Raw genomic sequence first — 24,307 nt, 5'->3', positions numbered from 1 at the left:
GAGAGAGGGAACACAAGCAGGGGGAGTGGGAGAGGGAGAAGCAGGCTTCCCGCGGAGCAGGGAGCTCCATGCGGGGCTCGATCCCAGGACCCTGGGACCATGACCTGAGCCGAAGGCAGATGCTTAACGACTGAGCCATCCAGGTGCCCCTAAATAAATAAAATCTTTAAAAAAAGAGAGAGAGAGAGAACTCTGGTCCATGCCACGCGCTCCGGGTTCATGTGCCAGGGACCCAATAGGGTCCGAGGCATTAGGCATGAGCCCCCCAATGGAGCTCGCTCTGCAAGGCTGGGGGACTCACAAGAGACATGGCCACATTGCCGAGGGAAGGGAATGGAAGTGGGTCTGAAGGCCGTGGCCAGGGCAGCCGTGCTGCTGAGCGTCCCTCCCCAGAACGTGGAGGCCTTGCCCAGCTGGGGCTCTAAGAATTTCCTTGAGCGAAGCAGCTCCTGGTTTTTCCTGAGCATAGCTGAAGTTTTATCTAAAAGACCCATCCTAAGCCTCTCGTCGGCAGCATCCCCGATTCTGTCGGATGGCACTGTCTTCCACAGGGAGCACGACAGGAGGACAGTCGAGGATGTGCCCCGGGGATGACATCCCTGGCAGGGAACCGGGCTCAGGGGCCAACAAAACCCCGTGCGGCAGACTTCCAGGGTCAGGCCCAGTTGGGAAAGGGCCACAGCGTTAACAGCTTGATGTGAGGTCGGTGCAGTCAGCTCTTGGGGCACTGGAGGGACCTGGGGCAGGGAACAGGAGCCGTGGAGAGGCCCATGCTGGCTCTGGAAGGAAGGAAGCAGCGGCTTGAGGGTGGGGTGGCGCAGGAAGCTGAGGGCAGTAAAGCTGCAGGGTGAAGAGGAGCCTCAGTTTCCCCCCCAATCCAGAGATGGATTTGGGGGCCTCATCCCAAGTACAGAGGCTAGCAGCAGCCACCCCTCCCGCACTTCCGCTCTCCGGCTACTTGATGGAGTCCTGTCGTCAACACTTGCTTGACAGGGCCCGGAAGCCCAGCCCGGCCCAGTGCAGGCACTAGGATCCCAGGTGGGGACATGGACACTTCTGTGTGATGAGGCTTTTGAAGAGAGGGTCTGTCAGGGTGTGGGAGTCACAGAGGCAGGAGGCGGGGAGGGCTTCCCCCCCGCCCCGAGGTAATACTGAGCTGGATCCTTTTTTGAGATTGTATTTATTTATTTGAGAGAGCGAGAGTGAGAGAGAGTGCTCACAAGCAGGGGGGAGGGGGAGAGGGAGAAGCAGACTCTCCACTGAGCAGGGAGCCCCATGCGGGGCTCGATCCCAGGACCCTGGGATCATGACCCGAGCCCAAGGCAGACGCTTCACCGACTGAGCCACCCAGGCGCCCCACTGAGGTGGATCTTGAAGGAAAATGATCAGAGCTCAAGGATGAGAAGCAGAGGGCATTCCGAGCAGAGGGCATGGCATGGGCAAAGGCGGGAAGGTATGCAAAGGTAAACAGAGACAGGAATTCGGTGTACTCCTGATGACAGGTTCTGTGAGGGACCCGACTGTAGGACACGGAAGATGGAGCCTCTTTGGGCTGAGACCTCACTGCCTGAACCTCCTTGAGGGCAACCCAGGTGTGGGGGTCCCCTTATTCCTCACCTCAACCTGGAATCTTATTGCTCTACAGAAAGAAAACAAGGCAAGGAGGAAAAGAAGCCATGCTTCAGAGATGGGCATGTGTGTGTCCTGCAGAGACTTCTGTGGCCCATGCACGAGGGACCACATGTTCGAGCTTGCCTGGGCCAGAATGGGCTCGGGGATAGGCCCTGTGTCTGCTGGACAGACCTCCCCTTGGGGTCAGCCACCATGGTTGTCAGTTCCCACCCAGCTACCAGCTCGTGGTGGGGCTTTGAGGAAGTCACTGTCTGTCTAGACCTTGGTTTCTCAGTCTGTTTAAGGGCATTACTGATGCTCTAGGCTCAAGGCCACTTGATTAGGAGTCTGTGGACTAGTGGCTCCAAAGAGCCCTTGAACTTGCAGCAAACTCCGTAAGTGCCACCAAAGCCCTCCAACCAAAGACCCCCAGGAATACATCTGTGGTTCAACAAGTTGGGTTGCTTGCTTGTTGCAACAAGAGAGAGAGCACACTGTGGGCAACCATGGGGTGTCTCAGTCTCAGGTGTTGGAGAGAACTTCTTCTAGGATTTGGGCTGGTGTTAGGTGATTTGGTGGCAGGTTTAAGGGAGCAGTGCTTTGCTCTGTATTGGAAGAAGGGCATTCTATGATTGGGTATCTTAATAAATCTTATCTAGAAAGAGGGAAGACGAAAGTGAGGCTAAAGTTGAAATTGGTAAAGGGGCACCTGGGTGGCACAGTCGGTTAAGCATCTGACTCCTGGTTTCAACTCAGGTCATGATCTCAGGGTTGTGAGATCGAGCCCTGTGGCAGGCTCCACGTTCAGCACAGAGTCTGCTTGAGTTTCTCTCCGTCTTCCCATCACCACCACCACCCCCACCTGCACTCACACGTGCGCTCTCTCTCTCTCTCAAATAAATAAATCTAAAAAAAAGAAATTGGCAAAGAAGCAGCCCATTAGCCAGGTTAGGGGACTATTTGGTCACTTTTGTGGCTTGGACAATGCTCATGTTCCATCTGTTTTCAGACGCAGTTACGGAGTGGTCTTGTTTTTGTCTTGATCGACTGCGGTTGTAGAGTGGCCTTCTCTGAGGCTGATGTTCTATGAAATTGTTCATGTTCAGCAGGAGGACACCAGGGGCTGGCTGTGTGTGCAAGGCCAGCTCCTGGATGTGAGTTTTTTTCCTCTTTCTCAGTGTGTTCCTAAGGAGAGAGCTTTGATCAGATTTTCTGGGATCTCACAAAAAAACAAATGCTTAATCTCTAAAATCACCTATAGCCCAGACAGGCTTTGCATCACAGATATCTGTTCATTGATGGCGCCTCCCATGGCTTATCACACGTGACCTCAGTGGCTGCCTCTATGAACTGGGTGGCTCCTATGACAACATCACGTTGTGTGGGGCACGGCACAGCTACCCACAGAGGCTTCAACAATGCTGGTGAAATTAGATCGCTCTGGAAAAGCCACTTTTTGTGAAATTAAATCCCTCAATCTTAAAACCAACATGGACTATTGAATGGCAGCAAGGAAGTCTGTTTGGTTTCTCTTATGAACAGTAGCTTTTCTTCTGTGTGTGTGTGTGTGTGTGTGTGTGTGTGTGTGTTTAAGATTTTATTTATTTATTTGAGAGAGAGAGAGAGAGAGAGGGTGAGCTAGCAGGGGGAGGGGCAGAGGGGGAGGGAATGAGAATCTGAAGCTGACTCCGCACTAAGCGTGGAGCCCACGGAGCCCGACTTGGGGCCCAATCCCATGACCGCAAGATCATGACCTGAACCGAAACCAAGAGTCAGACACTTAACCGACTGAGCCACCCAGGCGCCCCTCTTCTCTGTGCTTTTATAAATGTCCTTTTTACAACCCAAATGGAAGGGAATTTGGCATCTAATAAAAATGCATACGTGTTTCTCTTTTGCCCCAGCAATCCCACTTCCAGCAATTTGCCCCTGAAGATACACCTCCAACAATGTGAAAATATGTAGGCACTGAAGCATGGTTAGTAACTGCAAAATATTGGCAACAGTATCAGTTCCTATACATAGGCAGTGGTTGAATAAACTGTGGTACATTCATTCATTCATTCCATAGAGTCCTACGCAGCTCTAGAGAGATCAATGCTAGGAATTGATGAGGAGTGATTCCAGGACATATGTTAAGTGAAAAAAGGAAAGTGCACAGAAATATCTGGACCTAGAGGGTATTATGCTAAGTGAAATAAGTTCCACAGAAAAAGACAAATACCATATGATTTCACTTATATGTGGAATCTGAAAAACAAAATAAACAAACAAACACAGAAATAAACTCATAAATACGAAGAACAAACTGGCAGTTGCCAGAGGGGACGGGGGTGGGGCGGGTGGGTGAAATAGGTGAAGGGGATTAAGAGGTACAAACTTCCAGTTATAAAATAAAGAAGTCACAGGGGTGAAGAGTGCAGCATAGGGAACATAGTCAATAATACTACAATAACTTTTTATGGTGACACATGGTATCTACACTTTTTATGGTGACACATGGTATCTACACTCATCACACTACAATGTGAGCATTGTACAATGTATAGAATTGTTAGGTATGTTGTATACCTGAAACGAATATAACATTGCATGTCAACTCTACTTCAATTAAAAAAAGAGAAAAGTGGGGCATGTGGCTGGCTCAGTGGGTAGAACATGGGATTCTTGATCTCGGGGTCATGAGTTCAAAGCCCCACACTGGGCATAGAGCTTACTTAAAAAAATAAATAACATTTTTTTAATTTAAAAGATTTTATTTTTATTTATTTGACAGAGAGAGAGGGAACACAAGCAGGAGCAGAAGGAGAAACAGGCTTCCTGCCGAGCAGGGAGCCCGATGTGGGGCTCGATCCCAGAACCCTGGGATCATGACCTGAGCCGAAGGCAGACGCTTAACAACTGAGCCACCCAGGCGCCCCATAAATAAACATTTTTTTAAAAAAGAAAACTATCTACAGTGTGCAGTCCTTCATGTAAGAAACAAGAGCATTTAAGGAAACACGTATATTTGCATATCTTTACAAAAGGAAACATAGGAAGGATAAACCAGCAACTATTAAAGTTGGTTGTCTGGAGGGGCTGGGAAGGAGCCGGCTGGAAAGCATAGAATGGAGAAGTGATACTTCTCTGAGCATACTTGTTGGTATAGTTCTGACTTTTGAAACCACGTTAATGTTTTACATACTTAAGAAATAAATAAAATTAGGGGTGCCTGGGTGGCACAGTTGGTTAAGCGTCTGACTCTTGGTTTCGGCTCAGGGTCATGAGATTGAACCCCATGGCGGGGTCCGCATTCAGCGCAGAGTCGGCTTGAGACTCTCTCTCCCTCTGCCCCTCCCTCCCCCAAATAAATAAATAACTCTTTTTAAAAATTAAAATAAATAAATAAGTAAAATTAACTTATTTAGGATGGGGAGGATCCTAAAAAGGAATACAAACAGAACAGATTAACCTTCACTGTATTTCAAACACAGCCTCACTGAAGGAGAGCAGGAAGAACTAACCCAAGTAGCTTTTGAATATAGTATCCATAAGGCTAAAAACAAAAATGACTATGACAAACATTGACCTCTAGTTGGTAGGCTTGTCTTCCACAGTAGTATCAGTTAGTGAATCTGAAACTACTGAATGTGTATCTTGGGACTGAGATAAGTAAATTCTCTTGGATGAAGAGAATCGGGATTCTCACTGCTGGAGAAGGGAGTTAAAAATACAGAAAAGGAAAAGGCTAGGATGAACACTCTGGTGTTGGATTGGTATTGTAGATGTCAGTAGGAACTCATAGATTTTAATATATAAGCAGAAAGATAGATGTGTGTATGGACTTATATATGTATGTGTATATGGATTCACTACATATATGCATCTATATTTATATCCTACCTCTGTCCTTTGAGAGGGCCTAGAATCAGCAACACTATTAGAAGCAATGAGCACTTCTAGTGCCCAGATCTTGGTTTCCTAAATGCCGTTCTCCATTAAGAGGAAACAAGGCTTCTTGGGGGAAATGGCTGAGCCTGAAACATCCTGATGTGATCCGAAGGAAAGATGTACTCAAAAAAATGATGGAGATAGGTCAAAAGGACATAGGAACCAACTGGAGGAGACTCCCACTGGCCAAATCTAAAACAGTCAGAGCATTAAAATAAATGAGAGTTCATTTCAACAAATGGTGCTGGGCAAACTGGATATCTACATGCAAAAGAATGAAGTTGGAATCGTACCTGACACCATATACAAAAATTAACTCAAAATAGATCAAACATCTAAAATATAAAGGACTTCTTAGATGAAAACATAGGGGAAAGCTTCATGACATTGGGTTTGGTAATGATTTCTTGGATATGATACCAAAAGCACAGGCAATGAAAGAACAAATAAGTAAGTTGGCTATGTCAAAATTAAAAACTTCTGGGGCACCCGGGTGGCACAGTCAGTTGAGCATCCAACTCTTGGTTTTAGCTCAGGTCATGATCTTTGGGTTGTGGGATCGAGCCCCACATCAGGCTCTGTGTGGGCACAAGGTTTCTTTTTGGGGTGATTGCAAGGTCCTAAAAATAGACTGTGGTGAACTTTACACAAGTCAATAAATATACTACCATTGCATTGTACAACTAACAGGGGTGAGTTTTTTTTTTTTCCCATGGAAAATAACATCACTTTATTTTATATAGTAAAAATTTAAAGGCTTTATAATGTTTGCATATTACCTCAAATATGTAGATTTACATTAATTTACTTTTCTCCTCCTCTCTTACAGGAAAATATACATGCAAGAGTAAGTACTTTTGTTTTAATAATAGAAATCAAATGTAAAGATAATGGGGGGGAGATGGGGTAACTGGGTGATGGGCATTAAGGAGGGCACTTGAAGTAACGAGCACCGGTTTTATATGCAACTGATGAATCACTGAATATCTCTGAAACTAGTAATACACTATATGATAATTAAATTGAATTGAAATAAAAATTTAAAAAAAAGATCATGGAGGAAAAAGCTGTTGAGTATTTCTGAAAATTAGAATTTTTGGTTTTTCAGGGGTGAGTTTTATAGCATGTAAATTTTATCTCAGTTAAGCTACTTTTATAAATAAAGATAGGAACTGACTTTAACCTTTAAATTAAAAGAAGAACCCATGAGCCCTATACTAATACAAATAAACAAATGAATAAATAAAGACATGGGGAGGAAGGGAAAACTCTTCCTTACCGTAAAATCCAAGTTATACATGTAAAAGAAAATCATCATTTGGCCACCATCATAGTGGTAATTGTTTCAGGTAAGAATCACCAACGGATGCTAAATTAGTAAGTGGAAATTCGAGGAACAGTAGCAGAGTTATGTAATCTCAAAGTATGTCCCTACAAGATACACATTTTTTTAATGTTCTTTATTTTTATTTCTTTATTTTTAATTAACATGTAGTGGGCACCTGGGTGGCTTAGTTGGTTAAGCGACTGCCTTCGTTTGGCTCAGGTCACTATCCCAGAGTCCCAGGATCAAGTCCCGCATCGGGCTCCCTGCTCAGCGGGGAGTCTGCTTCTCCCTCTGACCCTCCCCCCTCTCACGCTCTCTCTCTCTTATAAATAAATAAATAAATCTCTAAAAAATAAACAAATTTAGGGGCACCTGGGTGGCTCAGTCGTTAAGCATCTGCCTTGGGCTCAGGTCATGGTCCCAGGGTCCTGGGATCGAGCCCCGCACCGGGCTCCCTCCTCGGCGGGGAGCCTGCTTCTCCCTCTCCCACTCCCCCTGCTTGTGTTCCCTCTCTCGCTGTGTCTCTGTCAAATAAATAAATAAAATCTTTAGAAAAATAAAAAATAAACAAATTTAAAAAAATAAAATAACATGTAGTGTATTATTAGTTTCAGAGGTAGAGTTCAGTGATTCATCAGTCTTATATAACACCCAGTGCTCATTACATCCCATGCCCTCCTTAATGTCCATCACCCAGTTACCTCATCCCCCCAACCCCCTCCCCTCCAGCAACCCTCAGTTTGTTTTCTAGAGTTAAGAGTCTCTTATAGTTTGTCTCCCTCTCTGATTTCGTCTTGCTTTATTTTCCCCTCCCTTCCCCTATGATCCTGTTTTGTTTCTTTTTTTTTTTTTAAGATTTTATTTATTTATTTGAGAGAGAGAGAGTACAAGCTGGGAGAGAGGCAGAGAGAAGGGGAGAAGCAGACTCCCTGCTGAGCAGGGAGCCCGATGTGCAGCTCCATCCCAGGACCCTGGGATCAGGACCTGAACCGAAGGCAGATGCTTAACCGACTAAGCCACCCAGGCTCCCCTCTCTGTTTTGTTTCTTAAATTCCACATATGAGTGAAATCATACGATATTTGTCTTTGTCTGACTGACTTATTTCACTTAGCATAATACCCTCTAGTTCCATCCACGTTGTTGCAAATGGCAAGATTTTATTTTTTGATGGCTGAGTAATATTCCAGTGTGTGTGTATGTATGTGTGTGTGTGTGTGTGTGTGTGTGTGTGTGTGTACCACATCCTTTTTTTAAAGATTTTATTTATTTATTTCTTTGAGAGAGAGAGCACAAAGCTGGGGGAGAGGGAGAGGGAGAAGCAGACTCCCCCTGAGCACGGAGCCTAATGCAGGGCTTGATCCCAGGACCCTGAGATCATGACCTGAGCCAAAGGCAGCCACTTAACCAACTGAACCACCCAGGCACTCCCACATCTTTTTTATCCATTCATCTGTCAATGGACATCTGGGCTCTTCCCATAGTTTGGCTATTGTGGACATTGCTGCTATAAACACTGGGGTGCATGAGCCCCTTCAGATCACTATGTTTGTATCTTTGGGGTAAATACTTAGTAGTGCAATTGCTGGGTCGTAGGGTAGCTCTGTTCTTAAGTTTTTGAGGAACCTCCATACTGTTTTCCAGAGTGGCTGCACCAGCTTGCATTCCCACCAACAGTGTAGGAGGGTTCCCCTATCTCCGCATCCCCGCCAACATCTGTTGTTTCCCGACTTGGTAATTTCAGCCATTCTGACCGGTGTGAGGTGGTATCTCATTGTGGTTTTGATTTGTATTTCCCTGACGTGGAGCAATGTTGAGCACTCTTTCATGTGTCTGTTGGCCATTTGGATGTCTTCTTTGGAAAAATGTCTGTTCGTGTCTTCTGCCCATGTCTTGATTGGATTATTTGTCTTTTGGGTGTTGAGTTTGTTAAGTTCTTTATAGATTTTGGATACTGGCCCTTTATCTGATAAGACATTTACAAATATCTTCTCCCATTCTGTCGGTTGTCTTTTGGTTTTGTTGACTGTTTCCTTTGCAAAAGCTTTTTATCTTGGTGAAGTCCCAGTAGTTCATTTTCGCCTTTGTTTCCCTGGCCTTTGGAGACGTGTCTAGCAAGAAGTTGCTGCAGCCGAGGTCACGGAGGTTGCTGCCGGTGTTCTCCTCTAGGATTTTGATGGATTCCTGTCTCATCTCACGTTTAGGTCTTTCATACAAGATACTCATTTATTTTTTTTTAAGATTTTATTTATTTATTTGAGAGACAGAGTGTGAGCAAGAGAGTATAAGCAGGGGGAGCAGCAGAGGGAGAGGGAGAAGCAGGCTTCCTGCTGAGCAGGGAGCCCGACGCGGGACTTGATCCCAGGACCCTGAGATCAGGACCCGAGCCGAAGGCAGACGCTTAACCAACTGAGCCACCCAGGCGCCCCACAAGATACTCATTTCATTACAAAGGGGAAATAGTGCTTTTACAATGGAGAAACCTGGAAGGCACCACCTTAATCAAATGATCAAAGCTAACACCAACAATTTTGCAATTAACCAGTACTTTGAGCTTCCGGATACGCTGAAAAGAACACAGTCACTTCTGTGGAATTCCTGCCAAAAATGCATAATGCAAATCAAATCCTGAGGAAACATCAGATAAACCCAAATTGAAGGACATTCTTCCAAAGAACTGCCCTGTGCTCTTCAAAAACATTAAGATCATGCAAGTTAAGAGAAGACCGAGACATTGTTCCAGATTGAAAGAGATTAAAAAGACCAGATAACAGAATGTATCTTGTGACCTAGGATTTCCTTTAACTATAAAAGGACACAGTGAAAGAGGTGAGGGAAATTAAGAGGTACAAACTTCCAGTTATAAAATAAGTCAGAGGGATGAAAGGTACAGCATAGGGGATATAGTAAATAGTATTGTAATAACATTGCATGGTGACTACACTTATAGAATAGTCAAATCACTGTGTGTACACCTGAGATTAACCGTAACATTGTATGTCAACTATACTTCATTTAAAAAAAAAAAAAAGGACAGGGCGCCTGGGTGGCTCAGTTGGTTAAGCAACTGCCATCGGCTCAGGTCATGATCCTGGAGTCCCGGGATCGAGCCCCGCATCGGGGCTCCCTGCTCAGCGGGGAGTCTGCTTCTCCCTCTGACCCTCCCCCCTCTCATGTGCGCTCTCTCTCTCTTTCTCGCTCTCTCAAATAAATAAAATCTTTAAAAAAATAAAAATAAAAAATAAAAAAGGACATTATTGACACTCACTAGGATGGCTATAATCAAAAAGTCAAATAACAAAGTGTTGGTAAGGATGTGGATAAATTGGAACATTCATACTTCGCTGGTAGGAACGGAAGAAAATGTCCTTGTTCTTAGTAAATTCATATTAAAGTATTCAGTTGAAAGGGTATCACGCTTGCAACCACTATTAAATAGTTTAGAAAAGGGAAGCCTGGGTGGCTCAGTTAAATGTCTGCCTTTGGCTCGGGTCACGATCCCAGAGTCCTGGAATCGAGTCCTGCACCGGGCTTGTTGCTCAGCGGGGAGCCTGCTTCTCTCTCTGCCTGCCCCTCCCTCTGCTTGCGCTCTCTCTCTCTCTCTCTCTCTCTCTCGCTGACAAATAAATAAATGAAATCTTAAAAATATATATAAAAATGGTTTAGAAAAAATATAGAGATGATAGAGATATAGAGGCAGAGACAGAAAGAACCAGAGAGATATGTTGTTATTATTATGAGACTTGGCATTTTTTTGCCAATCTAATAAGTGAAAAATGGGATCTCATTTGTCTTAATTTGCATCTCTTTAATTACGGGAGACCATTTAAAATGCCCCAGGAACCATAATCTGGAATGACCGCAATGACCACAAAGGCTAAAAGATTTGACAGATAACCCCACCCTTTACTAAGCTCCAGTGATAAAAATATGAAACACCAATCTAGTAGATGTGAAATGGTATCTAATTGTTGTTTTAAATTTTTTAAGATTTTATTTATTTATTTGACAGAGAGAGAGAGAGAGCACAAGCAGGGGGTGTGGGAGAGGGAGAAGCAGGCTCCCCACTGAGCAGGGAGCCCAATGTAAGGCTGGATCCCAGGACCCTGGGATCATGACTTGAGCTGAAGGCAGACACTTAACCGACTGAGCCACCCAGGCACCCCTAATTGTCATTTTAATTTTGCATTTCACTGACAACTAAAGAGATCGGGTTATCTTTTCATATACTATACATGTTGGTCATTCCAGGTGTCTTCTGCTCTGAATTACCTACTCGTGTCCACATTCCACTTTCTAGTGTGTTGTTTGTCTTTCTCTTATTGATTTGTAGACGTCCTTTAGATGTCCTAGAGTCTAGATACTAGTTCTTTGTCACACACATCAAAAGACTAGATGGAAACAATTAAGTCTGTGAAGCTCAGGGTCATCCACAGTGAGGATCTTCCAGTTTAAATGCTAGGTCTTACAACTAAGGGAAATATTTCTGGCATATGGTGCCGGTCATTCTTGACTCTACTTGAGTATGTTTGAAAACTGAGAAAAAAATTAAAATGATAATTCAAAAAATGTATGGTCTGTATTCTGTTAAGGAAAGGAATTAGTGTTTGTGCATCTGGACCATGTAATCATTCATTATATATATGTGTGTATATATATATATATATACTTGCTGTGTTAAATATTTTTCATTTGTAATACATGAATACTAATTTTATGAGTTAAATGCCTATTTAACTTTATGTTAACATTTTTTTTTATTTTTTAAAGATTGTATTTATGTATTTGACAGAGAGAGGGAGAAAACAAGCAGAGGGAGCAGCAGAGGGAGAAGCAGGCTCTCCGCTGAGCAGGGAGCCCCACGTGGGGCTTGACCTCAGGACTCCATCCCAGGACCCTGGGATCATGCCCTGAGCCGAAGGCAGACACTTAACCAACTGAGCCACCCAGGTGCCCCTATGTTAACATTTTTTAAGGAGATGAAGCATTCATTTCTCTTCAACTGCCATTGGTATTTCCAAGCAAAGAAGAGGCAATGCCACTCTTTTGTTTAACAGAAAGGGACACTGAAGCCCGGTGTTTTATCAATCTGATTAGACCCTGTTTTCCTTAGTCCCTCAGGTCACGGTGAGGTCCAGCTTGACCTGGGCTTCCTTCTCTCTTCCAACTCCTGCTAAACATGCAGTATGTGCCCAATAAATGCCCCCCTTTGTAATAATAAACACTTCATCAGCCTAGGGACAGAGTGGAGTGTCAGACACTGCTGGGTAAGGGAGGTAAACACCAGGTGCAGCATAAATCCTCAGTGTTGGTGCCGATGGAACCCAAAAGAAATCATTGTTGAGGGGAACTGTTAAGTGCTTTTTAAACATGCTCCCGGATCGATGCTGTGTACTAGCCTCCTAGTTCACAGGGAACACTCACTACTAGTTGCTGGGGTCACCCTCAGGGCAGGAGTGAGTCCAGTAGGGAGTTATGCAGGCATATCAGTTCTCAACGACGAGCCAAGTGCTCACGAGGAATCCCTAGGGGAAGCACAGGCGCCTAATTCGTGCTCCTAGGTGACACAGTAATTACGCTTCTAGCCCGTCTCTGCGGGTGGGTAGGGCTGGAGATTCCTTTAGTTCCCTCACCGGATGGGGAAGGAGAGATCTCGATTTATTTTCCCATCTGTGAAATGGGGGGGGGGGGGGTGTGTGTGACAAAAGTGGCCAGAAGTCTTGCGCGGGTGGGCAGTCTGGCCGGGTCGCGGGAGCGGGCTTTCCTTCTCCCTCCCCCATCTCTCGCGTCTCAGCTTCTTCAAGGATTAGGAATCTGACGACTGCAAAGTTTGTTCCCGGGCCGCCAAAGGACCTCCCGGCGCGAACCTTCAAGGGGCTGGAACGGCCCCAAGAAGCCGGATAGGTGCGGGCGCGAACGTTCCGCGCGCCGACGTCCTCCCGCGCCCCGCTCCTCTCAACCTCCCGCTCCTCCTTCCCTCGCTCCTCCGGCTCCCCTCCTCCTCCGTCCCCGCCCCTCTCCTGCCCTCTCATTGGCCGAGCTGGCCGGCCGGGCCTCCCCGGGATTTAAAGGGCCCGCTCTCCGCGCCGCCCAGGGAGCCGCAGCTGGTCCCGGCCTTGCGGCCTGCGGGGGAGGCTGCCCGGAGGAGGCGGCGACGGTGGCGGCGGCGGCGCGTCCCCGGGCCCCAGGACCGCGGCTTCCTTCCTGCCAGGTAAGTCGCCAGCAGTGCGCGTGCGGCTGCCCCGCTCCCATCCTGAGCCGGCCTCCCCGCGCGGGTCTGCAGCGCGTGTCCTGGGGCCCCCTCTCCATCACCTTTCCCACTGCTCCAATTGCTACATCCCCTAGTGCCAACTTCACCTCCCTGCAGCTCCCGGGCTTGGGCAGAGCTTTGTTGGCGGCTGCAAGAGGCCAGGTGGGGGTGAGATGGGGCGCGCGGGGGATACAGGACACCCCCCACATCCGTAGAAGAAGAGATGCACACGGCCCCCAAGTGTCACAGGATCTCCCTCTTTGCCCTCCACACACAGTGACTCTACCTTGGAAACCAGGGGGGCCCCGCATTTGATACGTGGGCCTAGAATGTACACCGTTCAATTACATCGGACCCGGACTGTTCACAGCATACGAGAGACCCGGGTCCTTCATTCACCACAGGTCATGGGCTGTGTGTGTGTGCACCCAGGACGCCCATTCACACACACAGTTGGTGGCTCTGTCTGATGTACCTGACGTTCACACCCTCCCTCAGCCCTCCAGGACCACGTCTCCACACGGACAGCCCCAAACTGAAATCTGAGTGTTCAAGTCCATCCCTTGAGCATGGTCTGCCCCATGGACATCCTGGCTCCCTCTCTGTCCCCACTTTGACAGGTCTATCCATCTGTCCATCCATCCGTGGGGGTCCGCAATGGCCACCTTCAGCCGCCAGGAATTTTTCCAGCAACTGCTGCAGGGCTGTCTCCTGCCTACTGCCCAGCAGGGCCTTGACCAGATCTGGCTGCTCCTTGCCATCTGTCTCACCTGCCGCCTCCTCTGGAGGCTTGGTAAGTGCTTGCCACACCAGGTGCCGCCACAGGAGGCCATATCACACATACCACATTTCATCCATCCCAAGCCACATTTTATCCTGCTACATCTTGCCATGCCAAGCCGGACGCCAACGTGTCTAGCCCACCACATCCCACCAGCGCAAGTGCCATTCCATTACACCACGTCCCGCTATGCCCAACCACCCCATGCCACACCACACCAAGCCACGTCCTGCCATGGCAAGTCATGTCTTTCAGTACGCCTGGGTTCTGGGATTCTAGAAAGATGAGCTTCTTGGATCTTGGGATCCTGAAATGTCTCCATCCCAAGGTTACAAGATTCTGGGATGCTGATGTCAGCTATAGAATCCCAAAGTACCATGTTACAGGGTTTGGGCATTTTGACAAATTGAAATTCTCACATTCTAGCCTTCCAAAATGCTGGCATTCTGGATTTCAAGACTCCGGGCATGATGAGATTTCTGGATTGTAGGATTCTGGAATGTTTCCACAATCGTGGCAAGCCTATATCCAAACGATAAGATTCCAAGTTCCCAAATTTCCCATAGGATGCTGAGAATTTTGGAAATCTGAGATTCAAAGGTTCTATTGCTTTCTTTTTCTTTTCTTTTTTTTTCAAGTTTATTTATTTATTTTTTTTAGTAATCTCTTCACCCAACGTGGGGCTTGAACTCATGACCCAAGATCAAGAGTTGCACGCTCCCCTGACAGGTCTATCCATCTGTCAGGTGCCCCTCCTTTTTTCTTTTATTTTAAATGGATTTTTTTTCCCCAGGTTCATCATTTTGAAATATTTCGAAGTTACCGGAAAGTTAAGCTGAGAGAATAATGTTATGAGCACCTATATATGCATTACCAGATTCTCCAACTGACATCTTGACACGTTAGCTCTTTATTTATATATCTGTCTACCTATCATCTTCCTAAATCTTGTGAAGAACGTGCTGACACTTCACCCCAAACCCTTCAGTGTGTGCATCCCCCAAGAACAAGGACATCTTCCCCCAACAAGCACACCCTCCACCCTCACGCCTCAAGAAATGTAATCTGGGTGCAATAATAATTATCCAACAGAAGTTGATATTCACATTTCCCCCAGGGTTCCCAAAATGTCCTTTATAGATGTTTCTTTCCTTTAAACCCAAGCCCTGCCACCTCTCCTGCTCCCCTCTCAAACTCACTCGCTGCGGGGGGGGGGGCCTGCAATCTCACCGAACATTCCAGCCTCTCTTCTGCCCTCTGCCCACTTGCCCTCCCTTCCTCCCAGCCCACCCAACTTCCCTTTCCTGTTCTCTTTCTCTCTTTCTCTCTCTCTCTCTCGCCCCTGAAGGGTTGCCATCCTACCTGAAGCATGCAAGCACCGTGGCAGGTGGGTTCTTCAGCCTCTACCACTTCTTCCAGCTGCACATGGTTTGGGTCGTGCTGCTCAGCCTCCTGTGCTACCTCGTGCTGTTCCTCTGCCGACATTCCTCCCATCGCGGCGTCTTCCTCTCGGTCACCATCCTCATCTACCTACTCATGGGGTATGGACGCGAGTCCTCCTCCCCGCGCCGTTGGCCAAGGCGCCAGCGGGGCCCCCAGGCCACTCCTCCGTGAGGCTGTCCAGGACAAGGAGTGCATAGGGGATGGGGGGGGGGCAATCTGGGAGACTGGTGCTTTCTGAAGGCTACGGTACCGGACAGGCGGGGCTTGGGCTCCCCCTGGAGGAGGGAGTCCTGGAGAATTATTTCTCCAGGAGATTGTACGGGACGGGAGGGGGGAGGGATATATAGCCTTCTCTGCACCTTGGTTTCCCCCACTTTGTGGTCTCTGAGACCATGGGAGTCATGGAGCCAAGACCACCTTTTTTCCGTAGTGAGATGCACATGGTGGACACTGTGACATGGCACAAGATGCGAGGTAGGCAACCCCGGCCCTCTCGCCTGCCCTGGTTGTCCTGCCCCACTCCACAGCTCCTAATTCCCCCAACTCTGTCTGTCCTTCCCCGCTTTTCTCCCTCATCTGCCCGCCCCAGTGGGCATGTGGGCCTCAGATTCCCCTGACATCTGTGTCTCTCCCATGCCTCCCCACCCCACCGCCGTCCGTCTGTCCTATCTCATGTACGCACGTGCCTGACACTTGAGTCAGGGCGTCTGCTGGTCCCGGGCCCACCTGCTCACCTGCCTGTCTGACACCGTGCCCACCTGTTCACACTTGACCTCCTGTTTTCCTACCACCTCTCACCCGGTGCTCCCCGTTCCCCCACGCGGACCTGCTCTTTGCCTGTCCACTTGACCATGGGCGCCATACATAGGGGCCCAGATGATCGTGGCCATGAAGGCGGTGTCTCTGGGCTTCGACCTGGACCGGGGCGAGGTGGGTGCAGTGCCCTCGCCCATGGAGTTCATGGGCTACCTCTACTTCGTGGGCACCATCGTCTTTGGGCCCTGGATATCCTTCCACAGCTACCTACAGGCTGTCCAAGGCCGCCCACTGGTGAGGTCCTGGGTGGACAGGTGGGCAGGGACTGTGGGAGCCACCGTGGGGCAATGTTCATGGAGCCTTGATCCCCACAGAGCCGCCGATGGCTGCAGAAGGTGGCCCGGAGCCTGGCGCTGGCCCTGCTGTGCCTTGTGCTGTCCACCTGTGTGGGCCCCTACCTCTTCCCATACTTCATCCCCCTTGATGGTGACCGCCTCCTTCGCAAGTGAGCACAGCCTTCGAGGCCTCTGCCCAACAGTGAGGGGGTTGGGTAGGGACTTGGGGTCTCCCCGGCTCTGAGCCTGTCTCTTAATCCTTCTGTCTGTCTTCTGTTACTACAGCAAGAAACGCAAAGCCAGGTAAATGAGGGCAGGTGCTAAGGGCGAGTGGGGCTGACTGGGGGTTGGAGGGGTCGCAGTCTGTGGCCGGTTTGTTCTGTAAGTCCGAGACTGTCTAGCAATCTATCCCACGACTAGACAGAGACTGAGTGTCTATGGCTGTTGTTTGACCACGATTGGCTCTGTGACTCTATATGACTGACACTCCAACACATAACTGTGCCTGGCTGTCCATCTAGTCCACAGCTAGGAACAAATCATGTGACGACAATGGGGAGTGACAAGTATGTATTGGTGGGTGACGCCGACCTGCCTGTGACGCTGGCTAGGGGTGTATATGGGTTGTTTGCCTGTCAGCCACTCACCCTCCGTGTGGGACTGGTGTTCCGACTGTCTCGCTGTGCCATTTTCAATGATGGGATGTGTGCCTGTCCCTGGATAAGATAAAGCGGGGTCGTCCATAACTCTGGCTGGGAATGGGTCTGTTGTGTGTCTGTCTGTGATGGATTCCGCCTGTGAGTCTGCCTTCTCTGGCCGCCTGGTGCTGTCTGGCTGAGGGCTCATGACCGACCGTGTGTCTTTGCCTGTCTGTGGGACCGACCATCCACCTCTGGTGTGACTGTAGGATTTCATCCAGCTGTTTGATTGTATGACCCAGTGCCCCACTCACTGGCTGCTGATGGTGGCTGATGCTGAATGAAGCTCGCAAAGGGTGGAGGGACTTGCCCAGTGTCACCTAGCTAAGCAGCCGGACAATATTCCCAGGCCCGATTCCAGAACCTACACTTTTTCCGGGACGCGGTCTCTTTTTCACCATGTCTGATTGTTCAGCTGACAGGATGACTGGATTGAGCGTAGTATTGTGTACGTGTGCAAAGCAGGATGCTTGGTGGTGTCTGTGCCTGAGTAAAGGACTCTGGTGTATCTTCCGGTCACTGGGTCAGACTGGAGAGCTGCGAGGCTGGGAGTCTGAGAGCGTTTGTGCCTGGCCCCGTGGCTGTGTCGGTGCGTAGCATGGTGAGGTCGGGCCTCTGACAGTGGCTGGGTCTGGATGTCTGGCCCCAGGAGGCTACAGGACCGTGTCATACTGTAGGGCGGCTCACACTTTTGTTTGGGGCGCGTGAAACTGACGGCGTACGCATGCGTGTGACTATCTTTTGCTGCCATATTTCTGTCTTGTCTACAAACAACTCCAGCCAGACTCCAGGTCCTCTCTGACTCTCTTTCCTTTCTTCTCTGCTGCCTTCCTGACCCCTGGGGGCCCTAGGGGCACCATGGTAAGGTGAGTCTGTAGAGTGGGGCTGGGGATGCTGACACATGGCGGGGTGTCATGCCGGGGGCCTAGGAGTGATCCCTCTCTCCCCACTACTTTCTCCCCAGGTGGCTGCGAGCCTACGAGAGTGCTGTCTCCTTCCACTTCAGCAACTATTTTGTGGGCTTTCTGTCCGAGGCCACGGCCACGTTGGCAGGGGCCGGCTTCACCGAGGAGAAGGATCACCTGGAATGGTGGGGAGGGCTGGGGGGGCCCCCCCTCTCCCACAGGGTGCTGCCTAGAGGAGCTGCAGGGAGGGGGGAGGGAGTCCCGGGGGGAGGGAACAGCCAAGACGAAAGTATGGAGGTTAGATGGATGGGTTGAGACCCCAAATGAATTTGCAGGTCTCTTTTGCCTACAGGGACCTGACGGTGTCCAAGCCACTGAACGTGGAGCTGCCCCGGTCCATGGTAGAAGTTGTCACAAGCTGGAACCTGCCCATGTCTTATTGGCTAAATAACTGTGAGTCACCAAGTCACCACTCCAAGGGAGCTGGGAGTCCTCAACCCAGGCCCTTTTCCATTCATATAACAAACATTTACTGAGAACCTATTGTGTACTAGGCACTGAAGATACTACAGGGACGAGGAAAAAAAACAAAACCAAAGTCCCTGGCCCCTGTGGAGTTGGCATTTTTGTGGGGAGAGCAGACAGAGAAAAAAAAATACGTAATAGTTCAAGTAGTGACAGGTGCTATGGTAAAAAAAAAAAAAAATGAAGCAGGTAAAGATGATCTGGGAGTGTTGGCAGGAGTCCGGGGGGGAGTGTTGCAATATTAAATAAATTAGCCAGAGCAAGTCCTACGGAGGAGGTGACATTTGAGCAAAGACCTGAGCAAGGTGAAAGAACAAGCAATGCCGATATGTCGGGAAGGAGGGGAGCAGATGGCGGGAACAGCCAGTGCAAAGGCCCTGAGGCAGCATACTGGGCAGGTGTCTGAGGAACAGGGAGGAGACGGGTGCAGTGGGAGCAGAGTGAGCGAGGGGATCAATGGCAGGAGGGGAGGGCAGAGAGGTGACAGGGGCCTGGAGGGAGGATTGGGGCTTTTTCTCTGAGAAATGGAGCCACAGCAGGGGTGTGAGCAGGGGAGGGCTGAGGGCTGACTCGGGTTGTAACAGGGCCTTCTGGCTGCTGTGAGAGCAGACAGGGTGCAAGCTGTAAGGAGGCCATGGCAGTAGTCCAAGCAAGCTACGGCGGTGGTGGCAGGGAATGTGGAGAAGAGAGGGCAGATTCTGGATACATTCTGAAGGTGGAACTGACGGGATTTGCTGAGAGTTTGCTTGTGGGAATATGGGGGGGGGGAGGGCAGAGCGAGGGTGATTCTAGGATTTTGCCCTGAGGACCTGGAAGAGTCTCTTGGACATTGGCTGAACTTGGGGGCACTATGGGAGGAGCAGGTTGGGAGGGAAGATCAGGAGCTAAGTTTTGGACATGGGACGTTTGGGCCCATTATAAAGATTTTATCCTGGGGGTTCCAACAGGTCGCGGGTTCCTCGCCTTGCCCTCTGGCCCCCCGGGGAAGGGCAGAGGGGACCCCAGGAGACTCTTGACCCACATCTCCCCCTTCCAGATGTTTTCAAGAATGCTCTCCGCCTGGGGACCTTCTCAGCGGTGCTGGTCACCTATGCCGCCAGTGCCCTCCTGCACGTGAGCAGGGCAGAGCGGGGATGTGGGGTGGGGAGAGCTGGGTGGGGAGGGGGGCAGGGCCTCCTCCTTACTCACCTCACTGCCCCCTGGGCCCTCCAGGGCTTCAGCTTCCATCTGGCTGCGGTGCTGCTGTCCCTGGCGTTTATCACTTACGTGGAACATGGTGAGTGCCGAGCCCAGCTCAGCAGATGGGACGGAAGGTGGGGGCAGGGCTAGAACCACTGTCCCCTGAGGCTAACCTGACACCCCTCCCCCCCCCCCCCCCCCCCCCCCCCGCTTACCTTCCTGGCATCCACCCCAGTCCTCCGGAAGCGCCTGGCTCGGATCCTCAGTGCCTGCGTCTTGTCGAAACGGTGCCCACCAAACTGTTCGCACCAGCATCGCTTGGTGAGGGTTCAGCCCGGGCAACCTCATGCCCAACACTCCCCCTCAAAAACGTTACTTCCGTCTCCATCTTAATCTGTCTCAGGGTGCCCAGCTTCCTCTTCTGGTGCCTGAGCAATCCCCAGAACCTCACTTCTATTCACTGGCATCCATTTCTCTCTCAAACATTTATCAAGCCCCTGCTGTATACACACCTGGCATCTGTCCCCCCACCCCCCCCGAACATTTATTGAGCACTTGCTGACATCAGGCACTATTCTAGGCACTGGAGACACAGTGGTGAACAAAAGAGACTAAAATCCCAGCCCTATGGGACAAGCATTTTAACAGATGAGACAGTAAATTTTTAAAGTCAGTAAAGTATAATAGTTTCTTAGATTGTGATGAATGCCAAGGAGAAAAGACATGAGGGAAAGGGGAAGGGAAGTATGGAGGGGGTGAGTGGTTCCAATTTTAAATAGGGAAGTGACTTTTGAGTTCTTTAACTGAAGGAGATGAGGAAGAGAAGCATTCCAGGCAAAGCGAGAACAATGGGTGTAAAAGCTCTGACATGGGAGAGAGCCTGGAATATTTGAGGAACAACAAGGAGGCCAGTGTGGCTTGAGCAGAGCGAGTGAGGGGGGAGAGTGGTGGGTCTCGTAGGTCATGGTGGGGATTTGTTTCGGTTTGTTTTTTCATTGTTTGCAATAATATGGACAACCTCAGGTTTTTCTCCCACCCTGCAACCGATGTTTATCACCATAAGCCCCCAGCTCAAGCCCCTCCATTCTTCCTCCTCTGCCTGAACACTCGCATCTCCCCCTGGATGCCCTCAGGCTAACAGTACCCTCATCCTTGGGTACCTCTGGAGCTCCCATAGGAAGTTCCAAACCATCTTTTTCCTACCCCAGGGGGTGCCCTGTGCCCTGGACATCCTCATTCCTGGGAACCACTGGGCCTTGTGCATCTCCCTGGGCTCCCCTGCCCAGGTGGGGCTGGGGGACAGTGAGTAGATCCAGCTGCCAAGCATATCCATCTGTCCCCCACAGGGCCTGGGGGTGCGAGCCTTAAACCTGCTCTTTGGGGCCCTGGCCATCTTCCACCTGGCCTACCTGGGCTCCCTGTTTGATGTCGATGTGGATGACACCACAGAGGAGCAGGTGAGGTGGGGCCCTGGGCTGGAGGTTACTTAGGGATGTGCTACCTGCTCATGGGAACCATGAGAACAAAGGTGAAGAGGCTGAGGCATTGAGGACCTTGTGTCATGTGTCTATCTAGCTTGCAAAGCTAGTGCTCCTCGCTCCTTCTTTCCCAGGGTCCTTCTGGTTGATTTGTCCTGTTGGGGCTTTTATTAGGGTGAAGCGTGCAAACTATGTTTATTTTACTTATAAAATTTATTTTATGGAGATGGTGTGCAAAATCCAGGTTTTATCTTTTTTTTAAGATTTTATTTGAGAGAGAGAGAGAGAAAACAGGAGCAGAGGGAGGGGCAGAGGGAGAGGGAGAAGTGGGGTCCTTGCTAAGCAAGGACCCCAACGCAGGGGCTTGATCCCAGGACCTCAGGATCATGACCTGAGCCGAAGGCAGCCCCTTAACCAACTGAGCCACCCAGGTGTCCCCAGTTTTACTGGAGGTGTCCCCAGTTTTATTGGAGTTTTACTTTTCAAAAAATTAATTATTTCATCATATTTTTGTCTGGGTAGAATTCGCAAGGTTTCTTTCTTATTTAATTAAGGAAGTATTTTTACTCAGATTGAATGTGCAAACTCTGGATTCTGCTTTAAAAATGCACATTAAAATGTATGTACTATTTTTATTCATGTGGAGTATGCACATTCCAGATTTTACTCCTTTTTAAATGAAAGACGATTTTAAAAATACTGTTTCTTCATATGGCTCTTGCAGGATCCAGGTTTTGCTTCTCTCTTAGTTGAATTTTTAATTTTTAATTGAAAATAAAACTTATTTTCTATTTTGTCATTAAAAACAATTTTTAATCTTCATTCAGGTTGAGTGTGCAAAATCTGGGTTTTTATTTTTATTAAAACATTTAAAAATAGTTCATGTATATATCACAAGGTTCAAAAACAAAACAGTATTCAAGATGTTCAGGGAAAAGTCTTGCTCCTACTGTCTACTTCCTCCCCTATTACAGGTAACTACTTTTAATCATTTTATTAAAATATCCTTCTAAAATATAAGCGCAATAGTATATTTATAATATATTTTAATTCCCTCCCTCACCCCAGGTTTTACCCTAAAATAACTCATGAATGAAACTGTTCTGCATGTCGCTGTTTTCACATAATAGTTCTTGAAAATCTTCCACATAAGTACATGGAATGTCCTCATTCGTTTTCCATTGCTAGGATATGACAATATGACACAGTGTAGTTTGTCCCTTATCAGCGAACACCCAGGCGATTTCCAGCCCTTTCCTATTGCACATGGTGCTGCAGCAAGTAATCATACCCTCGTACCCATGTGGATTCACACAGGTGCAGACAGAACTATAGGATCTAGCCTCCATAGTTACAATGAAAAAGTTTCTTTTTTGCCTCCCCCGCCAGCCGTGTGTGACCATATCTGTTGCCCTACCAACAGAGTGCCTCTCAGACTTCCTGGATAGGTTTGCCTGTTTGAGAGGAGGAAGATTATGAGTGAAGCTGAGTATCTTTTCATATATTTAAGAGCCAGTGGGGTTTTTCCTTAGTGAGAATGGCATACTCCCCTCCTTTGCCAGTTTTTTTTTTTTTCTTTTTGAAAAATCGCTTTCTAAGAGCTCCTTCTGTATTAGGGAGAGTACAGGGCAGAGGATGGAATTGCCTTGTTTTGTTTTTCAAATAATATTTGAAGAAGAAAACATCACACACACACACACACACACACACACACACACACACACCGGAATCTGCTTACCTTTTATATGTACCCAGAGGATGGAATTGCCTTGTTTTGTTTTTCAAATAATATTTGAAGAAGAAAACATCACACACACACACACACACACACACACACACACACACACACACACACACACACACACACACACACACACACACACACCGGAATCTGCTTACCTTTTATATGTACCCAGAGGATGGAATTGCCTTGTTTTGTTTTTCAAATAATATTTGAAGAAGAAAACATCACACACACACACACACACACACACACACACACACACACACACACACACCGGAATCTGCTTACCTTTTATATGTACCCAGTCTCTTCTCTGGGGCCTCACCTAGGGTTACCATGGAGTCACAGAAATGTCCTGGAACAAAGGATGGGTTTTCCTGAGACCTTTCTTTGTTCTTGCCAAGTGGGACTGTCACCTCTTTCTCTCCCACAGGGCTACGGCATGGCATACACTGTCCACAAGTGGTCAGAGCTCAGCTGGGCCAGTCACTGGGTCACTTTTGGATGTTGGATCTTCTATCGTCTCATAGGCTGAGGCACATCTGTGGACCCTCATAGCTCCCTCAAGACCCCTCCTCAGGGTGCCAGCTCTGATGGGGGATGAGGGAAGGCCCTATCTCTAATTCTTGACCCCTCTCCATCCTTGACCCCCCGACGCCCCTACACACACACACACACACACACACACACACACACACACACACAATTTCCATGCCTGTCGATCCCCACTCCACCACAAGGCGGGAAGGGGGTGGTCCCTGCTGGGGCCTAGGGGTGGAGGATGCTCGGGGAAGCAGGGAGGGGGAGATCCAGGGCCTCCCCGCCTTCCTTCTCCCTTTTTATATACAGTTTGTTATTGTCAAATAAAAGTAGGAAAGATACAAAAGGCTCTTTCTTCACTGCTCAGTGGGGAACAATTGAGTGAGGAATGGACACAGCACGGATAAAGGTTTGGAAGCTGTAAATCCTGAAGAGGGAGCAGGTCGTGATCGGTTCATGATTAATTTATTATTGTTCAGGGTTGGATGATGAGCCCGAGGACCGCACAGCCTGATTTGAGTGGAGCCAGGACAGCCTGGATAGTTGGATGTGGAATGGGGGGGGGGGGGCGGAACCTAATACTAGCTGGCTGGAAAACTGATTGGTTATTCTGAGTAGGACAGGGAGGGGGGAAACAAGACAGATCGTGGGTTCTAATTGGATAGGAAGGTCTGGGATAGGTCTGGGTTTTGACTGATTGCGCAGCCTGGGGTGCCCGCGGGCTTAGGGTTACGGAGTTCGGGTTGGCCCTTTAGAGTTGGCACAGGGAGACTAACGGTCTCCATGCCAATTGGCCAGCAAGGC

General features: G+C 48.7%; 1 protein-coding gene across 1 annotated transcript; it reads left to right on the top strand.

Moving 5' to 3' along the window:
• Positions 1-13,003: 13,003 nt before the first annotated feature.
• PORCN (porcupine O-acyltransferase) lies at positions 13,004-23,644 on the top strand. The gene is made up of 13 exons (XM_088029014.1): positions 13,004-13,080; positions 13,740-13,912; positions 15,249-15,441; positions 15,774-15,817; positions 16,212-16,393; positions 16,474-16,604; positions 18,097-18,222; positions 18,390-18,490; positions 19,599-19,675; positions 19,775-19,838; positions 19,977-20,062; positions 21,088-21,198; positions 23,397-23,644. The coding sequence occupies exons 2-13, from the start codon at positions 13,777-13,779 to the stop codon at positions 23,496-23,498; spliced, it is 1,353 nt and encodes a 450-aa protein (XP_087885140.1). The 5' UTR covers positions 13,004-13,080; positions 13,740-13,776; the 3' UTR covers positions 23,499-23,644.
• Positions 23,645-24,307: the final 663 nt, after the last annotated feature.

Source organism: Eumetopias jubatus, unplaced genomic scaffold (genome assembly GCF_037043125.1).
Source record: "Eumetopias jubatus isolate StellerSeaLion01/CBP00866 unplaced genomic scaffold, mEumJub1_p1.0 scaffold_11, whole genome shotgun sequence".
Taxonomy (NCBI): Eukaryota; Metazoa; Chordata; class Mammalia; order Carnivora; family Otariidae; genus Eumetopias; species Eumetopias jubatus.
This window is presented reverse-complemented; position numbering and strand designations above follow the sequence as displayed.

Excerpts from the sequence above, each read along its gene's own strand:
- PORCN (XM_088029014.1), top strand. The coding sequence starts at position 13,777 with ATGGCCACCTTCAGCCGCCAGGAATTTTTCCAGCAACTGCTGCAGGGC. Across the intron at positions 19,676-19,774 it reads CCGCCAGTGCCCTCCTGCAC|GGCTTCAGCTTCCATCTGGC; the intron begins GTGAGCAGGGCA and ends TGGGCCCTCCAG. Across the intron at positions 20,063-21,087 it reads GTTCGCACCAGCATCGCTTG|GGCCTGGGGGTGCGAGCCTT; the intron begins GTGAGGGTTCAG and ends TGTCCCCCACAG.